This window comes from Montipora capricornis, chromosome 5, assembly GCF_036669925.1.
Source record: "Montipora capricornis isolate CH-2021 chromosome 5, ASM3666992v2, whole genome shotgun sequence".
NCBI lineage: Eukaryota > Metazoa > Cnidaria > Anthozoa > Scleractinia > Acroporidae > Montipora > Montipora capricornis.
Genome location: NC_090887.1, coordinates 14,942,731 through 14,952,730, shown reverse-complemented (window position 1 = coordinate 14,952,730; position 10,000 = coordinate 14,942,731). Strand labels below are relative to the sequence as shown.

At 40.2% G+C, this 10,000-nt stretch overlaps 1 protein-coding gene across 2 annotated transcripts in view; it reads left to right on the top strand.

Annotated features, from left to right (window-relative positions):
* Nucleotides 1-10,000, top strand: part of LOC138049596 (ras guanyl-releasing protein 3-like) — a 36,956-nt gene that overhangs the window by 26,243 nt on the left and 713 nt on the right. For both annotated transcript variants that reach the window (XM_068895966.1, XM_068895965.1), the window contains exons 14-18: nucleotides 1,774-1,912; nucleotides 3,520-3,556; nucleotides 6,670-6,744; nucleotides 6,975-7,153; nucleotides 8,293-10,000. The exon at nucleotides 8,293-10,000 is cut by the window's right edge and continues 713 nt beyond it. In XM_068895966.1, coding sequence (XP_068752067.1) covers nucleotides 1,774-1,912; nucleotides 3,520-3,556; nucleotides 6,670-6,744; nucleotides 6,975-7,153; nucleotides 8,293-8,463 — 601 coding nt within the window. In that variant the 3' untranslated portion in view covers nucleotides 8,464-10,000. The remainder of the gene's footprint in view (nucleotides 1-1,773; nucleotides 1,913-3,519; nucleotides 3,557-6,669; nucleotides 6,745-6,974; nucleotides 7,154-8,292) is intronic.

The following is a 10,000-nucleotide window of genomic DNA, read 5'->3' as shown; positions in this document are numbered from 1 at the left end:
CTGGGCGTTCACTACATATTGAATACTGCATTCGCATGATAATGTAGCATTCATATGGAAAATATTTGGAACAAAACGTTTTATTCCCAAAGGATCTGAATAGGCCATTTCCGAGTTCATGTCTACCTCCTCTTCAAAGCGAGTCTAAGTGCGAAGGTTTTGTGATGGTAATTAGTTCTACTTTACATAAGAATGACTACTCATTTTCATAACAAAAACTTCGCACTTAGCCTCGCTTTGAAGAGCAGCCAGGCAAGAACTTGGATATGGCCTATTGGGTACAACATTGAGTTAGCCCAATTGGTCTATTCATGGGCTGGATCATTTGACTGAATTTTGAAACTCTCTCATATCTCAATGTCAGTAACAAACATGAGTATGTATTTCTAGGTGACGTTTTCGCTAGTATTGCCGTCGTGTTTTATTTGACTCAAACTGACAGTTTAATACCATAATGGCTTTCGGCATAATCGCGTACGCTTTTATCCTTCTTTTGGACAACCTTTCTCGAAACAGCTGTGTGCAAAACGCTAGTTTAAAAGTCTGAAAGCCCAAAACTCCCGTGCTGCATATTAATTCTGCGGCGTCACATTGCATTCATTAAGTAATGGCGGACCATTAAATTGGAAAATTCCAGTTAAAATAAGCAGGTGTCTTTTTGAAATCAATTCTGAAAACTTTTGTCGCTTAGTTGAAATCCAATGGAAAATAAAAATTGACTTTTTGGTCACAGGGGCACTTTAAGGATTTGACGATGTAGGTAAACTACCTTAAATGAACAGGTTTTTTTTTTCTTTAATTCTTCGTTTTCAAATGGCATCAACGCTGACGTGTTATTGTCCCTAATCAAAGAAACGCAAACCATGTAAACAACATGAAATAGCAAAATTTGAGGTTGTATGAACGGTGTTAGCACTTGAGGATAAATTTTCATATTAAAAAGGTTGAAATAGTCAGGAAGTGATTACAATAACGCGTATTTATATTTTGAGAGGAAGTTCTCGTTGCCGTCGCCGTTGCTGAAGTTCTCTATTTGTTTCGGTTAAAAATGTGGCCGATGATCACGTGATTGAAAACCACGAATATAGCCTGCAAGCAGGCTCTTCCGTTGAAAATGGCGCGCGGTCGAAATAAACTAGTAACCAAGCCCCTATATTTCGACCGCGCGCCATTTCAACGGAAGAGCCTGCTTTCAGGCTGACACGGATATCGAAGGCTGATACAGCTGTCTGTTGATTGACAATAAGGCGTTTAAGCAACGACGCTGGGAACAGCGACATCGGTGTCACAAAATAAGGATATTAGTAAAAGAGGAAAAATAGTCACTCGGTACGTGCGGCACGAATTTTGATAGTTTGCCGTCCTGCAAACAACAATGTGAAAAACACAAAATTTAGGTTTTGGCGAGAACGGGACCGTACAACAATGAATCGTTCATTTTTTCTGTATTTGCTTTAAGACCGTTCGTACCAATTTAGTTTCAGGTTTGCTTGCCCTTATTTTACAACGTGCCGCAGCACAAAATGATATTTTGATGTGGTGCTTTAGTTTCCGTATCCGTCGTCGTTGCTGAAGTGCCGCAGTTGTCCCTGAGGAGGACTTCCTTTGGATTGTTCTCGTTTATAGTGACCTTTAAAGGTTTGTGCAAGAGCAGCCAGCCCTCCCCCTCTTAGAAGCTGATCTCAAAGGACTCAACATGAAAGGATGTTGTTTTACGGCCTTACGGGGAAAGTATATTTTCAGTGATCACGTATTTGCATTTGCTATTTGCAGTGATGGTGTCATCAGCCGAGAGGAAATGAGGAACTACTTTATAAAAGCGAATTGTCAAGAACTAACTAAAGGCTTTTCACACAACTTCCAGGAAACCACATACTTTACACCGACATTTTGTGACCACTGCGGTGGCATGGTAAGAAACTACTTTGTTTGTAGTCTGATTATTTTATTTTATTTTATTTTATCTTAGCTTGTCTCAATTTTCCCTGTGCGTAAACAGATCGACAAGAAAAGCGTTCGAAGTCCGACGGTTTTCGATTATTGTAGCTTTGAAAGAAACATCAAAACAGTTTGTCACTGCTTTTACCTTGATACGAAAAAAAATTAACAGCAGACGTAATATTTACTACAGAACTTTTTAATCTCGAATTATCCTTTAAAACCTTGAAAAACTGTGGAAACAAGTTAATATTTCGCGAAGAAAATCAACTGTAAAACTGCAGCATTGTCGCACTGTGACGCTGACGCTTATTGACCAATTTTGTTATCATGTATGTGGAGAACACGAGCTCCAATCGATGAATTTCCTTAACATCAACAGATTTCACACCAATTAAGTTTGCAAAGACTGTACATTTTATTGATTAAAAGTCTTGAATCACAGTTTACTTAACACTAATAGCGACAACTGGTATTTTGAAACGTCTATTGGGCAATAGGCCATTTCCGAGTTCATGTCTGCCTCCCCTTCAAAGCGAGTCCAAGTGCGAAGTTTTTGTTATGAAAATTAGAAGTAGAACTAATTACCATCACAAAAACTTCGCACTTAGACTCACTTTGAAGAGGAGGCAGACATGAACTCGGAAATGGCCTATTGTCGCCATTGCTTAAGCTCAGTAAGGCTGAGACAAAGCACCGCTAAAAACGGCGAAGTGGGATTTAGTTGTCAAGCTATTAAGTGATCTTTATTTATGCTCGGTACAGTTTTCGCTTTTCGAAGCAGTTTTCACGAGTCCCGAGCAAAACCTTTCAGTTGCCTTTTATCGTGGGGAGCAGGGTTGGTCACTTTGCACTGGTTTGACCCTACCCTCCTTGGTAGAGGTTTCTTGATTTCCCTCTCTAGCGAGAAGGAATGGAAACCTCTGCACGCATCTCCTCGATGTTCTGTCACGCATGCGCGACATGACGTCAATGCAACGTCACTTCCACTCTTGCGACATTGGGCAGGCTTTAAAATTCAAACTGGTTATGGCGGGCTTTAAACAGGTTGAGGTTTTAGTAAAGTTCTGGGCACGGTTGTTCAAAAGCCGATTAACGCTAATCCCAGATTAAAAATTAACCAAGGACTATTTCTTTACTCCCAAATGCTGTTCAACACTGATATTTGACAAAACTTTACATTATGATAAGTCAGTCTTGAAAACCAAAATAAGCGACGGAAACTTTCACCAAAAAGTTCAAAACATGAAACAAAGGTTTACGCTAATCCTGGATTAAGTTAATCGGCTTTCGAACAACCGGGCCCTGGATGACATCGAGAAGTTTCGTGCAGAACAAGCAGGGTAGTTTGGCCCAGGATCGACTCCCAGCCTCTGCGGTTGAAATCCAACAAACTGAAACCAGATATTTAGTGAATTCCGGAAATCGAACCTGTAGTACGTTGTTGGAAGGCGGTTATACTCCAACTACTTCGTCAACACAGTTGCTTGGGCTCCTTCCTTTCACAAAAATAAGAGAACATGAGAAGGTGCCGGCTGCTTCTGTTTCCTCATATTTTTATTTTTATTTTTATTTTATTAGCTGTGGGGGATCATCAAACAAGGATACAAATGCAAAGGTAATGAACATCATGAACTGCTGCCAGAGATTGTTATGGACCAGCAGTATTTCAAATGACAGTAGTAAATTTTGATCAGTATAATCAGTATTCTTGCTGGCCACAGCCTCGTTATCAAACTAAGTCTATAATGCAAAGTATTCTTATAACGTTGTTTATCTTCAGGAAATCGTCATACGCAGCAGTTTTCGAAAAAAGGCACTGCTAGCACTTTTGGGTAGTTTTGCAACACAAACTTGTCATTTAGTGATCATGCAAACAATTTTTTTTGACCCGAGATCAGAGCTATGGGCAAGTTTCAGTAACAAAATTTTTTTTTTGTCTGCTTATTGTCACATTTAGAGGAACTGGGTCCCACAGGAAGTAGCCCAGGTCTCTTTCCATAGGACTCAACGCATGCGCATAACTAGCTCGCTTACTCACCAAGCGGCGTCCGTGACAACGAGTGCTTACAGGGAATTTATACTTTACTAAAGTTTCTAGTTCTAAATAGGATAAATGTGTTTGCCATTTACTTAAATGTTGCAAAGTTATTGAATTGTTTTTACTTAAGTTAAAGTAAGAAGTAGAAGTATAATTTCTGCAGTTTTTGCTATACAAAAGCTAGCATAATCATTAGCATAATTTTAGTAATATACGAGCACTGCTAGTAGCATATGATGCTACTTATGGGAGCACAATCTGTCAAAGCGTAGACTGTTATTTGTGCTTTGTCATACAGCGGGGTTATTCCAAGGACGACACCGTATACACCTTATTCCAAAATGGCCGCTAATTTATGCGGATACAAATTGGCACTTGTTGCCTCGTTCACGATAAAATATTCTTTTGAATTGTAAGCTTAAGAACGAGGCATCAAGGGCTTATTTGAATAAAAACAAAAGAATATTTAAATGGCGGGTGTATTGGTCCTTTGATGTGAAAGTTGACCGCGCGGTCGTGGGAACAAAAGATTAAAATAACCATCGCAGCGTGGGCGCGATCTGGGAACCCTGTGCATATGCACAGGCATCCGCTCTCTTGCTTCATATTGTCTTGCTCCTGTTATCCTTTATTTGCATGTCGTCATTGATGCATCCGAATTAGTAATCGGAAGACCGTAGGTACGAATCCTGTTCGGAGCACTTGGATTTCATTCGTAAATGCCCGAGTGACCATCGATGCAACAAGTCGATAGTGGTTCAGCGTTGTCTGTACTCTTATCGACAACGATAGTCGTCATCACAGTAGTCAAAATGTTGTGGGTGGCCAATATCTTTGTCGATAAGAGTACAGACAACGCTTAACCGCTTTCGAGTTGTTTTTTTGAGCACTTGAAGATAAATTTTCATTTTCTCCCCTAAATTAAGCGTGACTCGTATCGGTTTCATTCTTGAGGGACTGCCACACCATTGTCAGGTTAAAAACCTTCGAATAGTCTCGAAGTGATTACAATAACGCGAATTTATGTTTTGAGATGACGTTCTCGTTGCCGTTCCCGTCGTCGTTGCTAAAGCTCCCTAAATGCTTAAACTCCCTGTTGTCAGGACGAGGACGGCAAAGAAATGTACCTAAATACAAAACGCATGTGCAGGGCGTGGAGAGCTATTAGGGAACTTAAGCAACGACAACGGCGACGGCAAGGAAAACGTCACAAATTTGCATATTTAGTGGGCAGAAACAATAGCTTTGCACGCCCTGCACGTGTGTTTTTCACTTTTGTCCATTTCTTTGCCGTCGTCAGCAAAACTACAACGTGAAACAGCCAAATTTGAGGTTTTATGGACAACGTCATTACTTGAGGATAAATTTTCATTTTCTGCCCTAAATTGAGCGCCGTTCCTACCAGCGTCATTTTTGAGGAACTACCACACTCCCGTCATATTAAAAAAGTTGAAATAGTAACGAAGCGATTACAACAACGCGAATTTATATTTTGAGATGACGTTCTCGGTGCCGTCGCCGTCGTCGTTGCTTAAGTTCCCTATTAGGGAGCTTAAGCAACGACAACGGCGACGGCAACGAGAACGTCATCTGAAAATATAAATTTGCGTTATTTTAATCGCTTCGTGACTATTCCAACGTTTTTAATATGACAAGGGTGTGGTCATTCCTCAAAGATGAGACCAGTCGGAACGGCACTTCATTTTAGGCGAGAAAATGGTAATTTATCCTCAAGTGCTAACGTTGTTCATAAAACCAAAAACTTGGCTATTTCACGTTGTTGTTTTGCTGACGACGGCAACGAAATGGACAAAAGTGAAAAACGCACGTGCAGGGCGTGCAAAGCTATTGTTTTTGCTCACTAAATATGCAAATTTGTGACGTTCTCGTTGCCGTCGCCTTTGTCGTTGCTTAAGCTCCCTATTGTTTTTGTTCATTAAACCCATTGTTTTGTGGGGTTTTTGTACCCGTCGTCTTTGCTCTTATCGTAAGGTCCCTAAACTCAACCCACATATGACGCCGAGTCTGGCAATCGAACCCGGGCCACAGTGTTGGAAGGCGAGTGCTCTCACCATTGCGCCATTCCTACTCCCCTCGGCAGATATCGAACAACTTCTCAAAAGTTAGAGACAAGTTAAATAACCGAATCTTCATGCTTTTAGGACAAGCAGCAGCTTGTCGTTTCCCGTTTGCCATTTACCCTTTCACGTTAACGCAATGCGAAAAATCTCTTTATCATCACAATTATTTTCACATGGAAGTGAGGTTGAAGTACACTCTTCACTTTAAAAACGGAAAGTTTGAAAACCGCAAATGTACAGAAATAACATCTCTCTATATATTGGATTGCTTGGGAAATGCGTCAGAATATCGTGTTTTTACGTCAAGTTCACAATATGCCTTTTCATTTGCCTTATACAATACAGTGTAAAATTCTAAAGGGTTTTTTACTTGTTCTTCGTCCCTTAAAACTGGTTTTCTACCTCGATCGAAAGCACAAGGTTGAAGTTGTTACAATCTTTTCGAACTCTCGCTGTTCGCCAAAATTTATTTAAATGTTGAATGTGAGCAGGTACACAAAGGAATGATTTCCCCCCCCCCCCCCCCCAAAAAAAAAAACACTTTTGTTTTGAAGTTGTAACAATTATTTGAAGCATTTTTAACTTGGTGTATCTGTTTTTGTTTTCCAGATTGTCACATTAACTGCCATAAAAACTGCAAAGTAGAGGTTGTGATCGGCTGCCGGCGGAAACAGTCTGAATACGGTACGGAACTAACTACTCTGTCTTAAAACTGATTTTTCGTTGATCATGTTAACAGGATTAAGATAAAGCAAGTCTCGTGTAGCTTATTGCAAACTTATCCAAATCTTTCACGGGAAGGTCGCTAGTTCGACTTGCGTTCGGGAGCAGTCGGGTTTTTTCCCGAGTACACTCCTATCTCCCGACGCCAATTTCTTTGTTTTATCGATGGTTTTTTCGTTATTGTTTTTCAGGCTCAGACAAATCTCTTAACAAATCTCTCAACAAATCGGATATGGTGAGAAGCAAAAGCAAACACAAGAGCTTAAGAAGATTCCACAAACATCATTCAGAGGAATCGATCAAGGTTGTAAATGGCGAATCTATCTCCCTACCACTAGATCAATACAGGAGGCTTGTAAAAGCCCAAGAGGTAATCCTTTCATTTTGCTGAATCACTTTTGTAACGCACGTAGTCTTTTTATTTCTGAGTGAAAGTGATCAACGCAGTGAATTAATCTTTTCACTGCCGAGGGCTTCCCCATTGACGAGTAAAATCGTCTGGCGTTAGACAGAGTAAAATCTGTAAGTGTAAATTTTCATCTTTGGCGGTGAAAGGGTTAAGCAACTTTGGTAGTTGCAAAAGAAGCCTGAAAAAAATCGAGGTTTGCATGAACAGGAATCGAATCCAGGACTCTGCGATTTCGCTGCCATCTTGGACTTGGGGCCCGTTTCTCGAAAGTCCCGAAAAATTTTCGGACCCCAAAAGCCATTTGTGAAACTGCCAACCGCTTCTTTTGGAAAGCCGATGTTTTAACGTGTTTTCAAGCTAACTAAAAGAAACATGTTTAACGACTTAAATCCTCTCCGTTCTTGAGTTACAAAAGTAATGGTGACACGCGGAAAAGGCCCGAAAAGTTTCGGGACTTTCGACAAACGGGGCCCGGGTCAACTTGAAAGTTCTTGAATTGAATTATATCCCGTAACGGGTGGTTGTGTGATACAGAATAGTCTCTTTTCTGTCATCAGATTTTAAAAAACGCGTGAAAATACGTGGTGATCGAAGCTCGATTTAAGGGTAAACAAAAGCCGAAAAAATATTGAGCGAAGGGTTTTCCTAGTGAATAGATCGAAGAACACACTTGTCTTCTAAAGTTTCCCACATATCTCCCACCGAGTGCACTTCAAGAACGCGACGTCATCTCTCTAAGCTGCGAGAAGTATATTCCATTTGAGTCGAGTTTGGTTATCAAATATTCACTGTATATTTGACGTTGTCTAGGGGTCAAATTTATTGTTGGTTCTCTAATATTCTTCTAGACACTTGTAACACTTGTAACTCAAGAACGGAGAGGATTTAAGTCGTCATTTCCAAATTCCAATTCAATCTGGAAAGCACGGACATTCCCAACGAGAATGAGTTCTTGCGAACTCCTTGGTTCTCTGTTGGTAAACGAGTAACATTCAAATTTCATTGTCCCTAGATCTCTTGCACTTGTTTTAAAATTGAACGATCAGCGCTAGACATCGTGGCTCTTGGAGCTAAAATGTCATTTTTTCTGTAAATTGCAGTGCAACGAAGCGCTCTTAACAGAGAACGATCGTCTTCAAAGCGAACTGAAGAACGCGACCCACAAGTTAGGCTTGTTACAGCATCAAGTGAACGCGATGAGGCAAAACACTGTAACATTTATTTTGGAACAAATGGATACATTGAAGATGCAAAAGGTAACAGAAGTATAGCGGGAAGGGTTTGGTGGAGCTCAAGACGGAGATGTGATGTTGATGCAGCGGGACAAAACGCTAAGAAGAGGGGATAATCTAGTTCAAGTCAAAAGCGATCTGTCAAATAAAAAACACTTGCAAGAACGTGACGTGGTTTCCACTTAGATGCAGACGCGAGTGCCTCCCGTGTATAGAGTCGTTGCTCGCGTAGTGCGCAATTCCCGCTCGCCTTCGGTCAAAAAAAGGCTCTGTGCACATGCAGTGAACTTCAGTTGTTTCAAAACTACTTTTTCACCGGAACAGTTTGATGCGCGATGGCCGCTAACTGAAGCCGATATTTTTTATCAGTTCCGATCTTAAGGACGGTGCCTACTAATTAAAGATATTTTTGCCCTGGTGTGTGATTATGCAGGAAATGTAGCTCTTAACAAGTGTTATTGAAAATTGGGAGTAACCACGCATTTTTCAAAGGTAATTCATGAATAATATTTGTAAAAAGCTTTAAAATACAAAGCAATGTATAGCGTTCTTTCTCAAATTGAAGCTTAATTATCTTTCAAAAATGCATGGTTACCCCCAGTTTTCTTTTTGGATACCAAGAGTACATACTAGGATCTACTTTCTCCGGATAGTTTTAATCCGCGCAAAAATATCCCTGTGTTAGTAAGCATCACCGATAGGAAATCCGATTATCTCGAGATGCGCAGAACGTATCCGCAATAACAATAGTAGGCACCGTCCTTAAATGCGAAAAAACGAGGAAATGAATGTAGAAATGACTGAGTTTTTTTAACTGAAAACTCTAGGAATTGATGTTAATGGTGTAGTTTCGCAGCATTTGGCGGCAAACACTTTTTGAAACCAGTTGAGGTTATTATAACAAGTCATTGGTGAAGTCACTTCTTTGGCCTCGTTCTCAAAGGGGGTTTGGTCTCTAATCCTCTGTTGTAGTTAAAATCCGCACTCCTCCTGGTTTTGAAAAAGAGGCTGAAGCCGATATCTCCACTTACATTTGACTTCGACACTTCGACGACACTACTCGCGAGAATCCAGTGTAAATTACCTTGTGCAACATGAAACGTTTTACTTTTAGAACTTAATGGGACTGTTGTCGAAAATAAAACAGTAATTTGGGGGAGTTAAATTTAGTCCCCTTAAATTAGGTTTGAGCAGAATGATATCAAGCAACAAAGAAACAAGACACGTTGGAAAAGGTGACTTCATAAATCAGGTTGTTCCTACGTGTTTTCCCTGTCCAAGCGTCGGCTACAGGCATATTCTTTACGTTTCACGTGATTGGACAAAGAGATATGCTTAGTTTTGGTTGTGCGGCTCTAAGTTCAGAACTCCCTAAGAGCAAAAACAGTTACGGATTTCACTTCTGCGTCATTGGCAAATAAAACTAAAGCAGCTCCCCTATCGAAGTTAGAACAATGTAATGTTTTAGAGAAAGCAGACTTTTTAAATGTAGTATTGTACAGTATCTTGAAGTGACAATACTCTCTTAAAATCTTAGAATAGTTTTTTTTAACAGCGTTTATTTTATTTTTATCAC